The sequence below is a fragment of the Durio zibethinus genome, chromosome 6 (genome assembly GCF_047325235.1).
Source record: "Durio zibethinus cultivar Kanyao isolate XHJ-2024 chromosome 6, ASM4732523v1, whole genome shotgun sequence".
In the NCBI taxonomy this organism is placed as follows: Eukaryota; Viridiplantae; Streptophyta; class Magnoliopsida; order Malvales; family Malvaceae; genus Durio; species Durio zibethinus.
In genome coordinates, this window is record NC_143167.1 from 2,193,254 (window position 1) to 2,219,165 (window position 25,912).

At 30.9% G+C, this 25,912-nt stretch overlaps 1 protein-coding gene, 1 non-coding gene and 1 pseudogene across 3 annotated transcripts; 2 read left to right on the top strand and 1 right to left on the bottom strand.

Annotated features, from left to right (window-relative positions):
• The first annotated feature begins 266 nt into the window (after positions 1-266).
• On the top strand, positions 267-1,973 carry LOC111285697 (large ribosomal subunit protein uL29-like). Its single transcript, XM_022875264.2, has 4 exons — positions 267-366; positions 467-602; positions 702-858; positions 1,672-1,973. Exons 1-4 carry the CDS (start codon positions 363-365, stop codon positions 1,744-1,746), a joined length of 372 nt encoding a protein of 123 aa, XP_022730999.1. The 5' UTR covers positions 267-362; the 3' UTR covers positions 1,747-1,973.
• Positions 1,974-2,172: 199 nt separating this feature from the next.
• Positions 2,173-2,246, bottom strand: TRNAR-UCG (transfer RNA arginine (anticodon UCG)). Its single transcript has one exon. It is a non-coding gene; the product is annotated as a tRNA-Arg (tRNA).
• An 8,905-nt stretch (positions 2,247-11,151) lies between these two features.
• On the top strand, positions 11,152-13,293 carry LOC111284221 (exocyst complex component EXO70H1 pseudogene; annotated as a pseudogene). The gene has a single exon (XR_016342675.1). The product of XR_016342675.1 is annotated as an exocyst complex component EXO70H1 pseudogene (transcript).
• The last annotated feature ends 12,619 nt before the right edge of the window (positions 13,294-25,912 follow it).

The following is a 25,912-nucleotide window of genomic DNA, read 5'->3' on the forward strand; positions in this document are numbered from 1 at the left end:
TTAATTTTAAATCAAAATAAAAAGTAGAGTGAAAAAATTACATTGAGTGATAAATTAGATCCATCACATAATGATAAATATGAATTTAAAAAAAAATTTATTATGGGCTTAAATTAACCAATATGACCTTTTAAATCCAAAAAGAAATTAGGGCTTCCTTGAGACAAAAATTTTTTCAAAGCCCGAAGTCCTTCAAGGCCGGAGCCCAAGACAAATGAGAGTCCAATAACTTCACTTTCCTTCACACGAGCAATCCAAATTAGTGTTTTGAGGGAAACTGATATGAAAACTCCAAAGCCTTCAACTTTGCTCTCACCGCAGTCCACACCTTCTTCAGGGGGAAAAAAGAGAGGCAGACAGCCATGGGTAATGACAATAATAATCGAAAACCCTTTCTCTATATGCTTTTAAGTTTGTTAATTTTATTTTTGTTTAATCTCTTCTTTTTTTTTTTAATCGTTTATAGTAAGGATCAAGGTACACGAGTTGAGGAACAAATCAAAGACAGAGCTGTTGAGCCAACTCAAAGACTTGAAAGCTGAACTTTCTCTCCTTCGTGTAGCTAAGGTCACTGGTGGTGCCCCCAACAAGCTCTCCAAGATGTAACTCCGTTTCCTCTTCATTTCTTCTTTTCCTCGTTGGTTTTTCATTTTCTTTCTCTTTTTGAGTTTGGGTATTGTTTTTGGATTTTGGGTTTTTAGTAAGGTGGTGAGGCTATCGATTGCACAAGTGTTGACCGTGATATCCCAGAAGCAGAAGGCTGCATTGAGGGAAGCCTATAAGAAGAAGAAGTTTTTGCCTCTTGATCTTCGTCCCAAGAAGACCAGAGCTATTCGCCGCCGCCTTACCAAGCACCAGGTTAGCTATGGGCCCATGTTCTCTATGTTTTACTTTTGTTGTTGTATGGCAGCTTTTTTAATTGAATTTATTGGCATTTTTGTGATTTAACTATATATATTTGTATGGAATTAAAAGTTACTTATTTTGTGTTGTTTTGAACATTTCTAGATGCTTTTGTTTTAGGGAGTCTGTAATAGTTGAGATGTTTTGATATTTTCAATTTGAAATCTTTTTGATCATTTACCAATTAGGGTGTATTTATGGAAGTGAAATAATCAAATTTAACGGCTTTCATTTTCTGACATGTTTTCAAAGCTGTTAATCTAATTTACTTCACTTGAGACCCGCCCACATTGCTGCTACGTTTTCCAGCCTTAACTTAACCCCAAGTAGTTTCATTTATCCATCATCTGCGCATTGCTGAACTTACTTTGTCTAACTTTGGTTATTCTAAAGGCTCAAAGCCTTGTATGCACCATCTAGCTTTTTCTACTTGGCTAGTGTGGGGTCTTAACTAATGCATTCCTTACGTGGAGAAAAAGAAGAAACTAATAAAATTTGGGTAAAACATGCCTTTGCTAAACGTTGCTATCATAGTTTTGTTTTTGTTTAGGACATGTTGAGCAATAAGAGCACAATTGTGAAGATGCATTTTAAGATGTTTTCCTCTACTTCCATGGAGTGTTGTGCCCGAATAATAAAAGAGCAATACTAAAATGTAGCAACCAAGATCGAAAATATAGTATTGCTCTTTTATTATTCGGGCACAACACTCCATAATGGTTCATTCTGTAGCTTCTGAATTGACCTGTTGCGTTTTGGTTGATGCAGCAATCTTTGAAAATAGAGCGGGAGAAGAAGAGGGAGATGTACTTTCCAACGAGGAAGTATGCCATTAAGGGTTAAGCTTGGCATTTAACTTGGGAAGGGTACCTTGTGTTGGATCTGAAGTGCCTACTCAAGGATATTTTTTAAATTTTGTGTTGTTGAATTTTATTTTCTTCATATTTATTCCTTTTTACCCTCAACTTTCTCACCATAAAATTAAGGTGGACAAGGTTGGATGGATGAACCTCCACAATTTTCATATGTGCTAACTATTCATTATGATTAACAATCTAGTTTGATTTCTATCATTATGAATCAAACGTAATATATTGGTGATGTCAAAAAATATGAGAATAAGCTAATCTATCTGTTGCCCGCGTCAGTGCTTCCTGCCATTGGGGTCTCACTGGATTGGGTCCAATTCTTTGACAAAATCGCACTGCAAACGAGAAAGGAGACGAGATGCCTAATGAGCCCAAAGGTTAAGCTCGGCCCAAAATTAGCCGACCACAGTGGGAATCGAACCCACGACCTTTTGATCCGAAGTCAAACGCGCTAATCCGCTGCGCTATGCGGTCCTTTTTGGTTGCTGTTCAAAGCCTAATGCCTTCTATCAAAGTTACAATAACATTTTTTTTAATATTTATCTAATTCTAAAATGGGAAACATGAATGCTTCCCTTACGCTTCATGTTAATTTATAAAAGGTAAAACCAGCTTCATCGAGATTTTAGTATTTTTAATCAATGAAGGGAAAAACGTCACATGTTTTGCAAACTTTAATCTTTATTCTCAAGATCTAAACTTAAATTTTTTTTTTAAATGTACTTGTTAATAGAGTGTAAGCGAAAAAATTCAGGAAAAAAATTTTGAAACTACGTAACTCGTTCCATGTGAATATTTCATTGCACTTTGACTTAGAAACGAGTTACATTTAATGCATGGGTTTGGTCCCCCTAACGTAATGTAGCTTTCAAACTCTGGGGTGGACTTCAATCAACCTATAGCTAGTTCTCTTAGTTCAACCAGTCAATAACTTGGCATCAACTGTAAATTCTATTTTTTTTGTTTTCAACTGATTTGGTTCTTTGTATAAGATCAAAATTGGTTAATAATATATATACCAAGCATGGATCGATGAGATGAAAATTTTTTAATCTAAAATCTATCGAATACAATTATATATAGAGAGAAAGTATCCCAAATTTTTTTTCGAATCAAACATGTGAAAAAACATGTAATTATAAATACATGGGAGTTTGATAAAGTGAACGTTGACATGCAATTTGTAAATGTATTAATAATGCCCACATCCAATGCTCGATATGCTTCGTGACTTTTAAAAATAGGCTGCTCCCATATACTTTTCGTTTGAAGTCCATGTATATGGCTACAAAATTTTCAAAAGAGGAAGCAAAGAAAGAGGGCGTTATGTCTTTCAAGTTTCAAGATTTGGTTGTGTTTGTCCGCGTGGGCCATTCTCTCACAACTAGAAGTGTAATGATAGTTCATCATCGTTCACTTTCGATCACAAATTAATTTGGCCGCTTAATTTGGTATCCCATCTTTGGGATTGTCTTAATTTTGAGACAATAGTGATTTTGGTTTTAAATTGCTATTCTTGTGAAAGGGGTAAGAAGAACCTTGGGTGCTTCCGCAACAAAATGATAAAAAGAATTTGAAATTTGCATGAACCAATAAAGAAATGAGATGCATTTTTAGGTTACAAATTGATTTGAAATTGCTAGGTATGTGTATATTGGCAGAAGGTTTAGATTGTAGGAAACAATCACTACTTTCGTAGAAATCTTATGCACCTTTAATTTCAATGTAAACTAGAGTTGGAAACAACTGCAAATAAATTGATGAAAGGAAGGCATATTGCAGCACCGTGTAATGATTCATAACGTCATTCAGATGTTTACTTTTAGTTCTAACGCTTGGTGAAGACTGTTCAACTCGGTTTTGACATATTTGTTAATAGATTGTTGCTAATGTTATTGTGGGTGCAACTATTAATAAACTCCGAGTGGAAATATGTATCTAGAAACGGTAACACATTTGACATGTCATGTCAATCAAGTTAATTTAATTTTAAGCTCAAGGCAATGTACTGTAGAGATACATATGCCATTAGTCCGACAGAATTTTAACTCGGTTTTGACAAATAAATGGCCCAAAGAGACTCGACCGACCATATTAATTTATTCCTTGACATTGTATATGTTTATTTTCTCTTGTTCAAACTGAAACTGATTGAAGAGTCATTGCATCCGTAACAACTTTGTTTTCTTTTTTTTTCATTTTTCATATCTTTCACTCAAAATGTCGAAGAAAATGACGATCACTCTTTCTTCATTTTGTTGGGGGCATTCGTTAGGTGCATCTTGTGTTCTGACTACTTGTGGAAATTAGACGCTCAGGTACATGCTTTCGATCTACTTTGAGTGTTGCGTCGCAAAAAGTTTAGACAAAAGTATAATTGATTTAAGATACATTTGAATGGTTGATGAAATTAATTTTGATAAGATTAAAATCAATAATAAAAATTATTATAATTGTGATTAAAAAAATATTATTTTAATTGTAATTAAAAAAATTTAATGAAATATTTATATTAAATAGAATTCACTAGAATTAATATTTGAATTTGATTGATGATGGTTGAATCCAAACATACACTTAATCATTAACATAAAGCCATCCAATAATATTTATGAAGGAAATCACATCCATGAAATCTTTAGTCAATAAAGAGAACACCTTGGAAGAATTAATGTAAGTTCACATTAGCGGGAGCCAGGAATTTTGACACTAATACAACAAGAAGCCAGCCAATTAGTGGCCATAGGAATAGCAGGTCAGTTTCAATAATCTGAACAGTTGAAAACATATAGACAGCTATCAAAGCTGCAGCTGCAGCAAAAGCTAGAAATCTATTGACTGTATATGTTTCTCACATATTTCAACTATCTACCCTGAAGAACCTTCACGATGATCAGTTCAAACCTCCATTTCCAAGTCTAAAACAAGAAAGGTTGTTCATTAATTGGACCTCTTTTTCAACCACTACACGCGGTGAGTCTGATATTTACGTACATAACGACATGGCTTGGGCCTGCAGAATTTTGTTGGTGGTGTCCATTAAAATTGTATGGATCTTGAGAGTGAAATCATTTTTAGCATGGAAATTACATTTCAACATCTACAGTAATCTCATGGCCTAAATTTCAGTACTTTTTGTGTGAACAAATATCTCAGTATAGCTTTCTTAATTACCCAGAAGTTTTTCATGAACAAATTTAGGTGAAGTAAGGGAAAAAAAAATACTATGGTTGATGAGACTCAAGAACAGGTTTTACTTGATTTTCTATATCTTTAATTAATTTCTTTGATAAATGAGAATTGTGATCTTTTTTTTTTTATATGCACCACAATATATATATATATATATATATTTGAAATGAATTTATATTTGATATTTTATCAATATATAAATTTTGTATACCGTAATGAATTATATAATATTATCTTATTAATAAATAAATATCAATACTTAAAATAAATATATAAAATTTTAATTTTTTTAAAAAATATACTCATTAATAAAGGCACATCAATCAATTCACTCATATTATATAAAATTTATACATTAATAATATATAAAATATAAATCCATTTAAAAAATAATTATAAAAAATAAAATCATAACTTAATATTTCACCGACCGACAACATGCCACACAATTATCAACTTATTTTGGATTTTCATTACGAGATGTTGGTATATAATTAATAAAGTCTCCCTAATTCGAGGCACGTTTGAGGCAAATAATTTATATTTTGTATACTTTAGAAATGGAAAATCAAATTCCAAATTTAAGAAACTACGTACGTTTTCAGAAGCCCTATTATCATAAAACAAAAGGATAGGGTCCTAGGGAAGACTTTTCCTTGGGTTTGTTTCCTTGGCTGAATGTAAGAAAAGGGTTGGGGGCGGGGGGAGGGGGGGGGGGCGGGGGACTGCCCACTATGTTATAATTAACATTCCATGGGAAACTGACATCAACACCATTACAGCAACGAAAACTTGCTTTCTCCATCGCAATTATGAATGAAAGCTCAAACATCCTTTAATTTTACGTTACTATGCTTGCCTTAATTAATGCTGTCTAAGATGCTATATATTTATACATTATATAAACCGAATAAATTTATCATAATTTTTTAAAATTAAAACATAAGATACCAAAATGGTAAAGAAGTGAATCATTCAAAGGCTGAAACATCCATTGAATAGTTCTAAGTAGCAATTTAAAGTTGAAACTGTTGACATTTGACTCAACAATTCCAAAATTTTGAATATTTTAGCATGCTCAATTTAAGAAAAACAAGCATTAAGTATGTAGCAATGAAGAAAGTAGTAGTATTAAGCAACACCAATATAATATATTAAAATATATAGGCAGAATGAGATAAAGGAAAAGAATTGGAAAAAAAAAAAAAAAAAAACTTCAAAACAGAGGTGTTCATAATTGGATCATATTAAATTTGATTGATTTTTAAAAAAAATTTTTAATAATCAACTCAAGAAACTCAAAATTTTTTTTAAAAAAATTAGAATATTAATATAATTATATTCAAATGTATTTTAAAATTAAAATTACATAGAGCATGCAACTTCATCGAAATTACTATTAAAAGCATGGCAAACTTGAAAACATTTAGTGTCATTCATTTGGTACCAAATTTTGACTGGTTTTTCATTTAATCTCTTGACTATTTTTATTATTTAAATTATTAATTATTTATTCATCTTTAAAAATATTTGATAAGTGAGAGGATTCTAATCCCTATTCTTTAAAAGATTATTAAATCATTAATCACTACGTCAAATGAATTTTTTTTAACATATGTCATATTTAACATACATTATTTATAATACACAATGCATTCAAAGTATAATAATGTTTGTAACTGAAATAGGTTGGATCGATTGAATCTTGAACCAAAAACAGGAAATCTTGGGTTCGGTCCTATTATTACAACCTCGCTTTTAGGTTGAAAAAGACCAAACTCCGGCGCCTAGAAGCTTAATTGGTCATTTAAAATATTCTGAACAATATATAATATCAGAAGACCTGCCAGCCGAAACAAGAAAAAGGATAAAAGTTAAGAGCAATATAGTAAAGAAGGTCTCAAAGATTTTAAAGAATTTTTGAATGAAATCATTCAATAAACAATCCTTACAATCTTCAGTCAAGAGTTATTTAAACATTTCTCAATATTTCTGTTAGAATTTTCTCAGGGTCAAATGTCAATGTTGTAGGCTTTGATCGATCAAATCCCAGTTTTACATTAGTGTGACGACGGAGATTACGTTGTTTTTCTGATTTTGATTAATGGGGCGCACACCAATCATGAAATAGTCAATCATATCCTCATTTCTTTGAAAACTGAAAACTGACCGCACGGGTGGGTGTTGGAGGCGGGCAATTTAAAAACTTTTAATAAAAAAATGAACGAGCCAATAGCCCCAAGCTACATTATTGGTTCAAGTCAGAAATCAAGCCGTCATGGTTTATATAATGAAGAAATACTTTTGGAACGTTGAAATGTAAATCATTTTTTTTTTTTTTGGGGAACATCAATTTTTAAGAGAAATTTTTAGCATTTTTTTTTCTCTTAACTTGGCTACTGTAACTTCAATACATAATATTTTTCATTGTTTAAACTTTTTTACATATTAATCATTGAACCGTTAGTTTTAATGATAGTAAAATCATTTTTAAAAATAAATATTTTGAATTTAAATTTTAATCGTAATTTAAAAATTTTTTTTTTACATATTATATATACAAGGATTAAATAGGTTTTACTAAACTATATTTAAGAAATTAAGTATTTGTTTTTTTCGCTTTGTACTTTTTTTTTTGTTTGCTTATTTATGTAGCAATTGTTTCTTTTTTCATGTCTCGTTGGACATTCTACCAACCAAATGGACATCATCTAATAAATTATGTCGCTAAAGAGTAAAATAATATCATGGTGTCAGCTTTTGTTTTCACCCGATCAGCTCAATCAATTATGAATGCCACTTTTCGTGCTCTGGACAAAATTATTTTTTCAGAGATTTGTTGACTTGGGAATCAAATAATCGATATATATGGTTAATTTATAATTATTGTTATTAGTTTATCAAAGAATTTTGTTAACAAATGTTTTAGAGATTTTTTTAAAGTTAGTTCATATTTATTTATAATTATATTAATTTTATATTAAATGCAATTAATCTGCAAATAGAATAATTTGGACTGCATGCCCGGCAGCTCAATTTCACTCGAGTATAGTAATAAAACCTAGTGTTAATTAATGTACGGTTCAAGAGAATTTGAAAAATACTAGTAGGAGTTCTTCCATTTTTTTTTAATAAAGATGTCAATGAAGAAAATCAACATATTCATATATACGATAATTTCAAAACTCGAGCTTAATTTTGATTATACTCATTCGCTTATTTAAATTAGGTTTATTATTGAATATGTTTTAAAAAATAAATTTTAATTGAAATATATTATATATTAATATTTTTTATTTTTTATTTCTTGAGTGGTAGCTCTAAATAGTACATATATATATATTTGTACGTTAGATTTTGGTTAAAAATTGAAGTGTGGTCTATAAAACTAAACTTTAGCATTTATTAACATATATTAAACGATTGTTAACGTCCTAATATTTTGAACTTAATTGTGATGGCTTTCAAAGCTAGCTATCAATTAATTCAGTTTGCATCTGACAATCAACATCTGCGGGCCAATCCAAAGAAACAAAAATGAAGAAGAAGATGAGAAAGTGGGAGTGAACATCGTCATTACCAACGGCAGCAATTGGCAATGACGTATTTGGTGATGTAAAAGAAAACTACAATTATTATAAGACAAAGACGGCTGCTTTTTTTGGCACTAGCTAGCTCAATCCTTTTAATTCCTTTTTATCGATGCCTTTTCACTTCCAAAACTCCAAGTAAACTATTCAAAGTCGCAACATAGAATTGGAAGGAATTGGAGAAGTCCCACCCAGTGTTCATGTGATAATCTTGGATTTCTTCTGGAATAATACCCTTTTTTGAGAGAAAAAGTAAATGACTTTACTCGGTTAATAATGTTCCTTCCTTCCAATATTATTATATCCTGTTGACTGTTGCCTCTAACGACCCAATCTTCTGACTCTGTTAATTGGTACAGCAAACAGTTTCTGAATTCCTACCACTAAATGACACAAAGAGAATTTTCCAAACATAAAATTCATCGGCTGGAAGAACATTGGCAGAGTTCGTAATATTTTCTTTGTCCGAATTATGAAAAACCTTAGCCAATTAATCATGAGTTGGAGGAAACACCAATGCTGATATAAATTCAAAATCCTTGTACTGTTATTATACAAGTTAGTTTTGTCTATGTTTGCACAAATGACTGCAAAACCTGAGACAGAAACCATTGCATGTGAAAACCGTCACGGTGTATCAATTTGTGTGGTTTTACCTTTACTTTTGTCGTTCAATTCAAAAAAGAACAAAGATCATTTGTAATAAAATGGCGTACAATGCATGCATGCATGCATGCAATTTTGGGTAGTGGAATTCCAAAACTTATACAGCTATGTTTCAATTTTCTTCTAGACTTTTTGATAGAATAACTATTAATTTAAACACCTAGTGCAGACAAAATATTGGATTCTAATTTTAGTGATCGATAGATTTGAATCCTGACAACCTAAAAAAATTACTTATTAATGCTAAAAAAAATGAAGAGAAAGTTGATCTAAGAAATTATCAACCACTAAGTTTTTAATGAACCTGTAAAAACTAATTAGAAAGGAAGAAGTGAAGATTATATATATGTAAATAATAGAAAGATGATTGAAAAGCGAGTTTAATTCTTGAACAGGTCCAAGACTAATCTTATGCACCAAGATATTAACATTGGATGACAGCTTCCTCTTTGTATTTCTGCTAGCTTCATCGTCAACTCTCATGAAATTACAATAACCTTACTCTTGCCAGGGTAGGACCGGAGCTATATATATATATATATGTGGCAATTGGAGACTTATAATTCTAAAGTAAAATAATGTCCTTTTTTTTTCGGTTAACTTATTGTACAAATATAAATCCTTCCCTGGATGAGTCTTTTTCCTTTTTTGTGGGGGGGAGGGGGGGGGGCGGGTTTATTATGGACTACCCAGCCATTAGTTAATTATAAATTATGCTAATTAATATTTCCGTATATGTTTTATTTTAGTGTAAATTAAAGTTTTACCACTATAAGGATAATAAAGAAATTTTTTGTTAAGATTCGATCTTCAAGTAAGCATTTTGAGAATAAATTTCTAAATTCATCAAAATCGGTGTGAGAGAATGTAATTTTAAAATGGTATGGAGAAAAAGCATAATTTATTGGAAGTTTCAAAAATTTTAAAAGCACCTTAGTATGTATATTTATTTATATGCAATAAATTAAAATTGGACCCTCCAAGGCTATTATATGTATTATGTGGAAAATTAATTGAAAATTTAACTCTTAGAGAGTGTTTCCCTCTTTTGTAATTTTCTTCCTAACCAGAGCTGGCCATTTTCATATTCGAAATTTTCGATGGAATATATCAATAAATCCAAAAGATTGATGTGGCCTAAAATTGACAAAAGAAAGAGAAGCTGAAAAGGAACAATATTGTGCTAAATTTTAAAAACCTGTGGTGCAATACATTATTATTATTATTCACACAATCCTCAAAATCCATGAAAAATGGAAAAATCAATTATTCTTTTATTAGTAAAAACAAAATCTCCACCTTTGTTTCATTCGCCACCAAAAAATAAAAATAAAAATAAAAGTAAATTAATTTTCTAGATCTTTACTACCCCAGAAAGAAAGAATAAATATATGTAAACAAATGGCATCACTTTCATTGCAACTTCAAGATCTAGTAATAATAATCATATAATAAATTCCTAGTAATTCTTGAAGATGAATATATGTAAACAAATAGCATCGATTTTCATTGCAACTTTAAGACGTAGTAATAATCATATAATAAATTCCCAGTAATTCTTCTTCTAGAGCAAGAAAGGGTGACAACAAGCTGGCTATCTGAAACAGGCAAATACTATGAGTCTTCCTGATTCTATTGGCTGATTCTACGATTCTCGAATTAATATTTTGACAAACGAACTGGTCATTATCAGCTCTCCCTCGGTATCCAATTTCTCAACGCAAAACATCGTACAGGAAAAGCAGGCAATCTAAACACTACAGTTTGATTTTTCCACCGCGTGGACTCTTTGGCTGTCTTATTAATTTTACCTTTCGTTGGCACCCCACCTTAGTCGAAACCGCCCTTTTTCACCTATATCCTCGCACTTTCCTAGCCATCTCTCCCCCCAATCTCTCTCTATATATACCCCCCAACACCCACATACTCTCACCATCGTCGCTGCTTGGCAAACACATAATTCTTTGGCTCCAATTTCCTTGTCTAATTATTAAAGCTCCAACGACTGATCTCGGAAGAAGAATTGGTTTGTATAGTATCCCAAGAAAAGGAATGAGGAACCTCTTCTCCAAATCCCCGTCTCCTACCGGGATGACTCCATCTGCTTCTCCACTTCACGCTACTTTTTCCGAGTCGTTAATGGAAGAAAACATTGAAGCTGCCGAGTTTATCATCACTAAATGGGACTCCTCATCCGACAAAAACTCCTACTGTAATATCACTTCTCTTTTCTCTGACAATAATAGGGAAGAAGTGAAACAATATTTGAGTTCCCTTAAGGGTTTGCAAAAAACTATGCAGTACTTGGTTTCTCACCAATCAAGTTCGGAAAAGCTTGTCCGAGCTCAAACACTGATGCAAACCGCCATGAAAAGGCTCGAGAAGGAGTTTTACCAAATGTTGAAGTCCAACCGGGATTATCTTGACCCAGAATCCGTTTCTACTCACTCATCTTCTAGACCATCAGTTTCCAGGTCTAGCTTTTCAGACTTCGAAGAAGACGATTCTGAAAACGAGTCAAGGGACGAGAATGACTCAATCCCAGAAGTCGAGAGAATCTCGTTAGCTGCAATGGCGGATTTAAGAGTCATTGCGGAGGCCATGATATCAGCTGGGTACGCCAAGGAATGTATCAATGTTTATAAAATTATTCGGAAATCGATCGTCGATGAAGCTCTTTTCAATCTCGGAGTTGAAAGGACGTTGACTTTTCAGCAGATTCAGAAGATGGATTGGGAAGTTTTGGAGGTTAAAATGAAGAATTGGTTAAACGCTGTTAAAATGGCGGTTAAAACGCTGTTTCTCGGAGAGAGAATCCTCTGCGATCAAGTGTTTTCCATTTCGCCTGCTATAAGGGAATCTTGTTTCACGGAAGTTTCGAAAGAAGGAGCTTTGGCTCTGTTTGGGTTCCCAGAATATGTAGCCAAGTGCAAGAAAAGTCCCGAGAAAATGTTCCGTATCTTGGATTTATATGAAGCGGTTTCCGATCTTTGGCCCGAGATTGAATCAATCTTCAGCTTCGAATCATCCTCAACCGTCCGATCAGCCGCCGTTAACTCCTTAATCAGGCTCGGTGACGCCGTTAGAACCATGTTAACGGACTTCGAAACGGCGATTCAAAAGGATTCATCCAAATCGACGGTTCCTGGCGGTGGGCTCCACCCTCTCACACGCTATGTCATGAATTACATCTGTTTCCTCGCCGATTACAGCGGGGTTCTCTCCGATATCGTCGCAGATTGGCCATTAACGATTCCATCACCTTTACCAGAGTCTTACTTCGGCAGCCCCTACAAGGAGGAGAGCACTTCATCGACGATTGCTGTCCGGTTAGCTTGGCTTATCCTCGTCATGCTTTGTAAACTAGACGGCAAAGCCACGATGTACAAAGACGTGGCCCTTTCTTATTTGTTCTTAGCCAATAATCTCCAATACGTCGTCGGAAAAGTCCGTCAATCGAATCTGAAATTCCTTCTCGGTGACGATTGGGTGACGAGGCACGAGCTGAACGTGAAAAAGTACACTTCGAATTACGAGAGAATGGGATGGAGCAAAGTGCTTGCGTCACTGCCAGAAAATCCAACGGCTGAGATTCCAGTTGATCAAGTGAAAGATCATTTCAGAAAATTTAATTTTGCTTTTGAAGAAGCTTACATGAAACAAACTTCTTGGGTCATACCCGACCCTAGACTCCGAGATGATATCAAAATCTCGTTGGCGAGACGAATCGTCCCGATCTACAAGGACTTTTACGAGAGATATGGTGGCGTGCAGATGAGGAAAGAAATGTGGGTTGAGTCACTTGTCAGACATACCCCTAATGATTTGGGAAATTACTTGTCTGATCTGTTCTATGGAAGCGGAAGTTCAGGGAGTGTTTCGTCAAGCTCGAGCCGAGGAGGCGGGAGTCGTTGACCGATCATTTTTGGGAGAGGAAAGCATCGCCGTCCATGTTGGAATTTACGCTCGTGTCTTTTACGGATAACAAGGACAAAGAGACGTGTAGTGCACCTGTATAATTTATCACATTTATTTATCACTTCATATACAATACACAATTCTTTGATTTATTATCTCATATTATAGTTTAGTTTTTTTTTTTTTTCTAATTTTTTTGTGATGGTGTGGGAGATCCAAAGGGTTTTATGGTTTTGGATTGAAGGAAAAATGAGTAAATGGATTTATAAAATAATAATGAGGTAGATTAATTAATTAATTAATTAATTAATTACGTTAAAAGGAAGCTTCTAATTACCGATACAAGATATTGGGAAAGAGGTGAAGCCCAAAGAAGTGATTTTAGGAAATCATAATGATGAGAAAAAGTGAATTCCAATAATATATTATATGAATGATTTCGTTAAAATATTATTTTAAATTTTAATTTTAATTCAATCAATTCATGTAATTATTTTTAAATAATTCAAATTCAAATTTTAACATATTTGAATTCTTTTATCTCTAAATTATTATTTCATTTATACCAAAAAAACATTTTGTGATAATCTTCATCACATTTAATTCGTTTTTAATTGCTAATGGGATAAAATTTTGTAATAATTAAACTCTTCATTATCTAAGAAATTAGCTTACGATAATTATGTTTCTTCCTCCATTTAAATGTAGTATTTGATTTTTTTTTTTCAAAAGTAAAGTTTTACATAGTTAGTTTTAGAATATAAATTGAAAACTTGGATTATTGATCTTTGGTGATAGCATCTTATAACTTGTAATATATATAAGGTTAAAACGAGTAACGTGCGTCTTGCTGTCTTGGGAGATGAGTTCAATATAGCATTGAAAGCTTATGCATATATAATTGTAGGCAAAACATTGACTTTGGCAAAATCTTTAATATAATTGGCTAATACATTTTTGTTTGACCAACCAGAAGGATAAGTTTTGATGACTTGTTATATACTTGAAGATTAAGCTTTGAGCAATCAAACTATAGGCTCAATTATTTTTGGAATGAATTAGTTATGAATGATGTCATGACTGTCTTAAATAATAAAAGAAAATGGAGATGACTAAAATATTTATATATTTAGTTGAAGTTTATTACATAATTGACGTGAGATTTATATTATTTTGAGATTATGATGGGAGAGCAACAACATTAACCTGTCAACGAACCGATGATAATTGATAAGATATTCCTTCGAATGTTTTGAATTTGAGATTGAATTAAAAAATCGTAAAAGGAGTATATATTCATCTCTCTCTGGAATATATTTTGAAAACTTGAAAGCAAATTCTGATTGAAGGAAGAATAAGGTAATTAACTATTATAAGCATAGCATAGAATAGAATAGTATAGTATAATAATATATGTTTTAATTAGTGGCTTTAATTATCAACGGGCGGAAATAGCAAAGACATTGCTTAGCTTATTCTAATTCAACCATCCTACAATAATTCTCTAACTCAAAGACATATGCCCTACAAATGATTGTTTTAGACATTGCTTGGATTTTGCTAACAATGATGTTGTCTATTAATAAAATGTTAAGCTTTTAATTTTAATGATCATTGCTTAATCTTTGGAGGTCTCAATTACCAAAAATGAATATAGCTTAGATTTTGTCTCCCTCATCTAACTTGGGTATTTGTCTTGAATCACCATTCATCAGGGCAAGACAAGCGAAGGAAGCTTTCTGTTTTTCCTTTTAAGTCCATAGGGTTCAATTGAGGGAAAGTTCCAAGGCCAGCTAGGATGAAGTTCCAAACCCAACCAAAGCTCATGGTCATGGGTCATGGTCCTAACTGTTCACTTTACTGGACTTACCGGGTTAGGGCCTCGTCTTGTCTGAAACACGATCCATGCATCGATGTCTGAGGTTTAGATATTGATGTAGGCCCGTTATTTGTTTGCTAGACCCATCAAACCACACATATCGTGGGCTATAAACACCGTCATCTCTTTTAATTTTAATTTTAAAAGAAAATAAATTAAAACTCGGTTATTTGTGCATAGAAGACATTCACTTACATTTGAAAATTTACGAGCATTTATTAGTAATAATAATAATAATAATAATAATAATAATAATAATTTGAAATAATGAGTTGTTCAAACTATTTATATGAGTCATAAATAGATGGGGTTTTAATTATCTTTCTTTGTTATGTTCTCAAAAGTCTAAAAACTTTTACTCCAATTTGATCCTCCCATGTTACTCATTTAATGTAAGTAGAGGTCCATCATTTTTGTTTCATAATATATAAAGAATTTGAATCAAAAGTTTAATCCTCCTTTTTTTTTTTTTTGTTGATGAATAATAAAATTTATGCTTTTAACATGTAATGTGATTTTCTCATAATTTTGAATCATGGGTTGTTTGGCAATAAATAAAATTTGTTATTTTTCTAAATTTTAAAGTGTATATGGTTTGGGGTTAATTTAACACCCCTAGCTAAGGGCACAATATCATCAAATTCTTTGTAGTTTTGTACAATTTAGACTTTTAATTGGGAGGGCTAAGTATGAGGCTATGAGCCTATGGACTTTGAAGTTTGGAGAATTGAAATTTTAAATTAAAAATTATTTGTTTCTAGGCTTATTTTTAATTAATTACCATTCTTTTAATTATATTTCATTACTAATTAAAAATTTTAATATATATTTATACTTATTAAATTCGGTGGGCAATTAACATGATTAAATATGTACTTACAACTAATTTTGTATGCTTAATTGATTGCAACCTTTTTTTTTTTCCTAACTCTAGGAAATGGATTTTCTCCACATAAAATTCTTTTCTTTTTTTTTTATTTAAAAAAAAAAAAAAAAACCCTCACTTCTCCTCCAACAAATTACTTAAATAGAAGTAGCATGCATTATATGTCCCATTTTCCAATTTCCCTCTACGTTTCTTAAAATATATCTTCCTTAATTAACTAGATTTGTATTAAAACTTTGCCTTATAAAGAATTTATTGTCAATTTTCTATTAAAAAGGACAAAAACATTAATTATGGACTCAAAACATTAATGAAAAAGTAGCTTTTTTTTTAAGTTACAATCTAAAAAAAAAATTATATATTTTGAGATATAAATTATAAATTTATTAAATATTACAGCTTAAGGAGGTTATATAAAAAACTGAATTAAGTTCTAGGTTTTAATAAATAAATTTTCAAAATGTTTTTTTAATCTAATTAGAGGGTTAATATTTACATTAAATGTTCAATATATTAAAATTAAAATTTTTTTTATAATAGTATAGCAGTTATAATAAAAATCAATTTAGATCGAATCGATTTTAAAAGAAGATCGATTCAAATTCGAATCAAATTTTAAAAATTTAAAATATTATATATTATTTAAAAAAATTAAATTAAATTTAATCCAATTTATTACTCCTATTCTTAACTTTTAACTTTGCTGTGAACGTACAGTAGCAGTTGTTATAATCAACCAACAATGACCTAAAAGGGAGAGAAAATACCAGACGACGTGAATATATTTTTTTTGCGTACGTATATATTTGTAAGGTTTTATGTTTGGTTATATGGTTGTTACAAAGATATTTCATCTGCCTTCCAAGCAACAGATCATTTTTGTACATATGAAGCAAGTGCTAGCTAACTATTGATCATTCAGTTTAATTTATCTTTGATGATGTACGGCACTATTCTATTTCAATGAAAATTGGTCCGCACGTTACTTGGAAACCGTTGAAGTTTGGCCATACTTTGCTTCCAAACATTTTAAATGTTAATTATAGTTGCTGTCACTTAGAAAAGGAACCAAGAAAACTTAATAACTTAAGACTCCAAAATACCTATTGTTAGAAATTAAACTCTAATTATTGAAATATATATATTATTTTATTGTTTTGGATTTTATATTATATTGTACGTATCATATTGTTGCTATTATATTAATTACGATAACATGATATGACCTTGCAACTGGTGCTGTTAGCCCAATTGGACTTAAATTTTTTGGCTTGTAAGTCAAGTGGCATATTGTACGATTAAAGATGGTAACGGGTTGGATTGGCGTGAGTTTTTGTTCGTTCCGAACTTGATTTTAAACATGCAAAATTCGAACTCGACTCGATAATTTTTTATTATTTTTTATACCCAAACTTTACCCGACTCAATATTATATAAAATTATATCCGATCCGATTCGAAATTAATAAAATATTATTTTTAATATAAATATAAAATTAAATATATATATAATTATATAAAAATAATTATAAAATTAAATAAATAATTAAAAAAATATTTATATATATCGGGTCGGGTCGAGTTTGCTTAAAACCCGACCTTGACTTTTTCTTCATACCACCAGACCTGATTTGACCCGACACCTAATTTAAAAAAAAAAATCGATCTTAAAAAATCGGGTCGGATCAGAATCCATCGGTTACGTGTTTTTTTACCTTCTCTATGTATGATGCTGCAGCTTGTTACGAATGTCTCATGCAAAGTACTCTCTCCATCAATCCAGCAATATGAAGGGTTTTTGCCAGGCAGAACAATGTGCATGATCATTTCTCTATGTTAAATTTAAGTCATGGGGTTCCCATTTTTTTAAAATGTGAATGTTAATTACATTAATTTAGCATCGGATGTATATTAGTAATTCTTAGCATAAATAGCAGTGTTATGCATCAATAAGATAGTAAAAGTTACATTTTGAAGTAAAAATATATACAAAATTACTACTAATATATATATATATATATTTACAATATTACTATTTGCAACATCTTCAACAATTGGCATAATATTTTTTATAACATAAAAAGTCAAATAAAATGTTGTAATTTGCAAACTACTTTTTGCAATAACGGTGAGTGTGCATAAATATTGTTGCAAATAATTTTCTTAACATGACATTTTGCGACATTACATAACATTTTTCTTGCTAATTGTCAAATTTCTTGTAGTGATATCTCTATCCTCCATTAATTATTGAATTCAATCATATGTTAGCTCTTGAGTCTTGACCTGCCGTCCTTTTCAATCAGATGAGAGGATTGCAGTCACTGCCAATGGAATGCACTTTCTAAATCTGATTGTTTCCTATCCAATTAAGGTGGATTCATTGTCCTTAATAAAAAATTTGGGATGAGGCAGTGAGTAAACAAGCTGTTATTTTCAGCTTATAAATGCTTTGACTTTTTTTTTGCATCCAGTAATTCAAAGACTTAATAGTATATATTTTCGTATGATCTTTCACCTAGAATGATCCTTTGTTTTTTTTTTTTGCTAATTTTAAACCAGCAAGTAGACCAGATCAGACCTCATCATCCTATCAAAAACAGGTTATAATCCAACCCCAGCCATTTTATTTAGACCAATCAAGAAAATTTCATAATCTTTTGACAAAATTAAGCATAGATACAACTAACCAATGCAATATTTCATGTCCTTATCTCTCCTAGGAACCATCCGTCATTTCTTTTCAATCTTTGTGATTTAGCTGAAATGGTTGCAATAAGAACAACAACTACAGCTAGAACAAGTCACTTCATAAATTTGAATCCCAAATGTTTGAAACACTACTTCAAACTTTAGTAATCAACCATAAAATTTCTCGCTTAATCTCCCCACCAAGTACCCCTTATTCTCTACAGCATATTCTTGGTCCCTTTTATGGTCAAAAGAGTTTTGAACTTTTTAATTGAGAGCATATGAACAGTTTATTACTTAAGTCATCATAAGAAATCCAGTTCGTGGTAAGAATTTTTGTTTTTGATAATACAATAAAGGGTAGTTTTAGATTTTATTTAGACTTAATCTTTTCTTTCAAATAATACATTTTAAAGTTAATTTAGTCTATTCAAAATTTAATTCTCATAATATTGTTGGGTTTGAAGTGATAAAAACAATGACGCAGTAGTAATATGTCGTAATAAATTTACAGTAATACACAATAATTAACAATTAATAACGCAGAAAAAATAAAATACATAAAATTTACATAAAAAACCTTTCAGAGTAGAGGAAAAAAAACCATGAATTATTAGAAAAATTTCTACTATTAAATAATTTATCTATAAAGTTCTCTTCTAACTAAAACTAGAGCTAATTAATAATTAGAGAAACAATTGGAGAAATTTCACCAAATAGGTGACTCAACAAATACACCATAGATTTGTTCCTAGAGAGCATTAAACCTGATCTCCACTGTTCAAAATGTAAAATACTAAATCATGAACCGGTTGACAAAATTTTAACTCAATCAGACTACAGATCAACTTTCATTCAACCAACTTTCTCTTATCATTTTTCTTTCTATCTTTTTTTACTTTTTCTTTTCCTTTTGGTTTTGGCGACCCCACTATCATTTTTCCATATCAAAAATTGCCCCAACTTTTTAATATGTAGGACTCTTATTTCATGTTAAGTTAAAAAGGCCCATGGCCTTTGAATGGTCAAAACCAAAGGAATGGGACTGGATCCCACACCCTTAACAATTTCCCTCTCCAGCCTTATTAGGAGGAGATTCATTATTATATCAGTCTTATTAGGAACTTACCTTGGCCAAGAAACCCATTTCCTCCAAGTTAGTGCAGAGCTCAAACTTTTTCTTAAGAAGTATCTTAATCAACGTATTTATTATATTCTCATTAGTACGAACTTTTTTCAACTGCATCTACTATTCCTCAATCATCGAATATAGCTAGTAATATCTAACATCAATGTACTTTTATTTTAGCATGGTACATGACATTCTTACTCAAATCTAAAGTACTTTGGCTATCATAAAATATCACATACTTTTTTTATTTAACCTCAATTTAAGAAAAAAATTTCATCAAAAACATTTTTTACCTGTTTCAGTTGCTATAATATACTTAGTTTTTGTAGTTGACAAGGTAACATACTTCTGCAATTTAGACTGTTAAGACACAGCTCTTTTTGTAAAAGTGAGCAAACACCCTAAAGCAGATTTTCTACTATCAAGATCACCTGTCATGTCAGCATCAGTAAATCCTTCTAGAACTAGTTGTGAAACTCTATAACTCAAGCACATTTTTTAGGTGTCCTTCAAATATTTGAAAATCCATTTTATTACTTCCTAATGAACCTTCCCCGAAATAAAAAGAAATCTACTCACTACACTAATTACATGAGCAATGTTAGGTCTTGTGCAAACTATAAAATATATAAAAAAAATCAACTATAAAAGAATAATGAATACTAGACATAGCTAGTTACTCTTTTTTAGTCACCGAATAAGATTTCTTACTCAAATGAAAATGGTTGGTAAGTGAACTGCTAACTGATTTAGCTTACTGCATGTTAAATCTACTAAGCACTAATTCAATATACTTTTCTTGTGATAACCATAGCTTTCAAGCTCTCTTATCCTAGATAATATCCATATCGAGAATCTATTTTGCTGAACCTAAATTCTTTATGTCAAGTGACTTACACAATTATTCTTTTAGCCTATGAACCATACCAGTATCTTGTCTCACAATTAATATATCATCAACATAAAATAAGAGAATAATAAAATTATCATCAAAAAATTTTTTGACATACACACAAAGATTTGTTATCTTTTTTTTATAGCTGTGGCTCACCATAAAAGAATCAAGCTTTTTATACTACTGTGGCAGAGCTTGTTTCAAGCCATATAAGTTTTTCTTTAATTTGCAAACTAAGTGCTTTTTTTCTTTTTTTTTTAAAACATTCAGGCTTATCCATATAAATATCCTCTTGTAAGTCACCATGCAAGAATGCAGTCTTAACATCAAGTTACTCAAGCCCAAGATTCAGACTAGCTATTAATTTCAATACTACTCGAATGGAACTCATCTTCACAATTGAAGAGAATATCTCATCAAAATTGAAATTGGGTTTTTTAAAAAAATCTATTACCACTAATCAAGCTTTGTATTTCACTAGTTTGTCACTATCTTTTTTTTAACTTGAACACCCATTTATTCTTCAACAACCTTCTCCTTTTCAAAAGTTTAACAAAATCATATGTACTATTTTTTCACAATGACTTCATCTATTCTTTTATTGCTTTTAACTAGTACTCTCTATCCGAAGTAATCTACATATCTTGAAAGCTTTCTGACTCATCCTCACCGATAGCTAAAATAAAATCTGAACTTGAAACTTGGATACATGGTAAATGGCCAATGCTTTTAAATAGATCTCGTAGGTTGAAACTTTCTATTACCTGATATCGAAGATAACTCTGCTTACTTAATACTCTCTAATGGAGAGGACTGCTCACCTTACTAAAAACTAATTACATCTAACTTATCACTAACTGTAGTTAGATCATTCGTATCCCCAAGTTTTATTTTTTACTTATTTTCTCTATCTATGGCTCTTTTCAATGGAACCCCTATAAATATTAAAATATCACACTCAATAGTAATTCATATAGTTTTTTTTTTTTAAGGCCTGTTATGATTTTTTTTCATAGAAGATCATATCTCTATTTTTGATTTTTTTTTATTTACTGAATCTCATATTTTGTAGCCAAAATTTTCATCATCATATCTTATAAACACACATTATGTGGTTTTACTGTCAAGTTTTAACTTTTGCTTTTTTGGCACATGCATGAATGCTTTATATTAAAAAATTTTCAAGTAAGAATATAAAGCATCTTTTCCTATCCACACTCTTTTTAGAATGTCAAAGACCAAAAGAATTGATGGTGTTTTGTTAATTAAATAACAAGCTGTATTGACTACTTTACCTTAAAATAGCTTTGATAATTTTGTCATCCTCAACATACATCTGACTTTTTTCACAATAATGTAGTTTATTCTTTTAGCTACACCAGTATACTATGATGTTCCAGGTTCTATCATCTTATACTTGATCACATATTTTGAACAATATTATTTAAAGTCTTTGAATGTGTATTCACTAACGTTATCAGTTTGAATACATTTCAAAGACAACCTTATCATTCTTTTCACCATAGCATGAATTTTTTGAAAATACTGTAATATCTTACTTTTATTTTTCAATATATACACCCAAGTCTTACATTAAGTATCATCAATAAAAGTAACAAAATACCTACTATTATCCATTAACTTAACCTCAATAAAACCACATATATTAGAATGAAACAATTTAAATTTGTTTTTTTTTCTTTGAAAACTCTTACTAAAAGAAACTCTATAATGCTTACCAAATAAACAATGATCACATGAATCAAAAAACATACCTTTGGTTATGATAATAAGAGACTATCTTGCCAAAATTTATAACCTTTTCTCAGTTATATGTGCTAGCCTCTTGTGCTATATATTTGCTGAAGCATCATCTACAATGATATTTATCTAGTTATTATTCAATTGCATCAATGTCTTATACATTGTGTAGCATAGTTTTTTTTTTGTAACTACCATAGATTATTTGAAAAGCTTCCACTTTCTATTTTTTTGTCGACTTAATATCATTTTCTATCAAGGACATTAATAGCAAGCAAATTCATTCTTATATCCGAAATGTGTCTGATATCCCTCAAAATTAACATGCAGCCCATTTTAATTTGTACAATAATATCACCAATTTCAACAATCTGCGACATACTCTTATTTTTCATCTTGGTGTAACTAAAGTCTCTTGTTTTGTAAGTTGTAAACAAATCTTTCTTAGGAACATAATGATATGCTGCTCTTATGTCAACTATCCACTCAATGTCGGGATCATCAACATGATTACAATCACTGTGTATACAAATCAAAGTAATTGAATCATTATCTGAATTTATTACTGCAACATTGCCATCATCTGAACTCTTATTTTTTCCATCTTTTCGTTTTTGTTTCAAGATTTTACAGTATCATTTTATATGACCCAATTTACTACAATGAAAGCATTTCACTTTATTTTTGGACTTGAATATATATTTAAGCTTACTATGATCTTTTGAGTTTAACCTCTATCGATATTTTTACCCTTATTCTCTGTGACAATATCTTGATTCCCAGGATCTAAATCTTTTCACCTTGCTTTTTCATTAAGCACACTGTCATTTACCATCTAAAATATCACCTTGTAATCATGAGCTAAATTAAAAATAGTCACAACTAGATTATTCTAGCTGTCTGGTAATTAACCTAAAAAAATAACACCATTTTATCATCTATTTTAAGCTCTATAGTAGTCATCTGATTAAATATATCTTGAAAATCACTCAAATGCTCTGTGATCGATTGTCCATCATTGTACTATAAAGTTGCATGCTTTTTAACAAACATAACTTTATTCATGCATGTTTTCCTCTCATACAATGCTATCAATTTTTTTTAAATAATGCGGGTATCTGTCTCCTACGTTACATGATAGAATACACTGATATCAACCTATTTTCTGATTGTAACTAGAATCTTTCTACCTAGCTTCTTTCAATTTTCATCTTTCGTATCTGCTAGCTTAGCTAAATCACAAATACCTACTCATACAAATCTTTACAATATAAATGATCTTCTATCATAGGCTTTCAAATTGAATAATTTAATGCTGTCAATTTTATCATGAAACCTATATCACCTTTCATGATCTCAAATAGAATTTACTTCTATCTTGGGTTACTTCTGTATTGATGTCTCAAAAATAATTCTTGTTATGATACTATTTGTTGGGTCTGAAGTGACAAACACAATAATGCAAAAATAATATATCCCAATAAACCCATGTCAATAGATAACAATCAACAATCAACAACACAAAAAAAATAAAGTACACTAATATTTATGTGAAAAACCTTTCAAAGTAAAGAAAAAAAATTACGAACCACAAAAAAAAATCTTAACTATCAAATAATAGATATACAAAATTTTTCTTTGACTAAAACTAGAACTAATCAACAATTAGAGATACAATTGAAAAAATCTCACTAAATAGTTGACTTAACAAGGATACTCTAGATTTGTTTCAAGAAAACTTTAAATCTGATCTCCATCTTTCAAAATGTAAAACATTGCATCATGAACATGTTAATAAAATTTTAATTCAATTGAATTACGGATCGATTTTGATTTAACTAACTCTTTCTTCTCTCTTTTTTCTCTATCTTTTTTGACATTTTCTTTTCCTCTTGGTTTTGGTGCCCCCATTCTCATTTTTTCACACCAAAAAATGCCCGTCTTTTTAATATGTAAGGTTCTTATTACACGTTAAGTTAAACGGCTCATGGCCTTTAAATAATCAAAACCAAAAGAATGGGACTGGACTCCGTATTACTAACAATATTTCATTATAAGGATAGAACCTTAATTGCGCTTGAATTAAGCTTTTATGAGTATATAAGCATCGAGAGATTATATAAAGATCTGACAGGGAAAATTGTATGAAAACCTTTATTAGTGTGTCTCAGGGATCATAATCGAGTCATTGCCCCCCTTGGGGCTGAAAATCAATGTCCGTGAGTTGTGAGAAATTGAATTATTTTCATTCATGCATGTCACTATATGAAAACAGTTGTGGGAGGCTCCGAAATCATCTTTAAAAAATTCCTAATTTGGTCAGCCCATTTTTCCTATAAATAATAGATAAATAAGTGTAGCAAGTTAAAGGTTTCTTTTTCCATTATGGGATTTGAGAATTGAGAGTAATGGAATTTTACCTATATTGTAAGTCTGTAATGCACATCTCTGTAGCCAATAGCCAGTTGACTGAATTGGGAGGCGTCTGATATTATTTGCTATTAATTTCTTCACCTAACTATTACACTGTCCTCTCTATTTAATGCCACTAGAAAAATATTAGTAAGAAGTTACTATGTTTGCATCATCTCTATCTTTTTCTTCTTTCCTTTTCTCCATGGAAAGGTTGAAATTTGTAAAATTATACTTGACCCAAAAAAAAGAGACACTAATCCAATCTAACACTGATCATCTTCCTAAAAACATTTGTTCATACTAGGTGTCCTAAAAATATTTGTTCATACTCGATTAAGATTTATTATTGAAAATCAATTAAATATTAATTCAAATGACATATGTATTAGTTAAAATTTTAAAAAATACATATTTGAAAAAAATTTAGTTCTTAAGAGAAATTAAGGATAGATTACACACCCTTGAAAAAGGAACTTTTTTTTTTCCCAAAACATGCTGGTTTAATTACTTGAACAGGAGTTGACTTCTGGAAGCCTTTCGAGATAATGTAGAGACAGGGAGGGTTACCTCTACTATATTTTGCTATAGGGCCAGTATTAATGCTTGACGTATTTTGATAATATATAATACTTGCCCTAGCTTGACTTGTATGCAGAACAAATCTAAAATTAAGCAGAGCTTTCTTTTCAATAATGCAAGCAAAGTCCATTCCAATTCTTCCATACTTACACCAAGAAACTACTTTCATAATTGAATCAGCATATCTATACCAACACTCAATTCCTAATTATGAGTGTTATTTTGATATAGATCTCATTATCGATATATAGTGAAAATTTCATAGACTCATGGCTCCTTTGTAGGAATAACAATGCAGCAGGGTCATCTTTTTTTTATTTCCCTCCTTATATGTCTCTATTTCTGGCTATCAGCCTCATCCTTCTTAAATGGGGATGACCTTATTGGGCAAGCTGCTAACTGTGAACTATAATGGCTTTCCATTTGTGTACAATAGACTTAATTTGAATTTTTAACACCTTGCCGACCCAAATGAAATAAGAAAAACAAAGTAAAATCAATTAGGAAAATATAGTTTTAGGAAATGGAGTTTTTAAG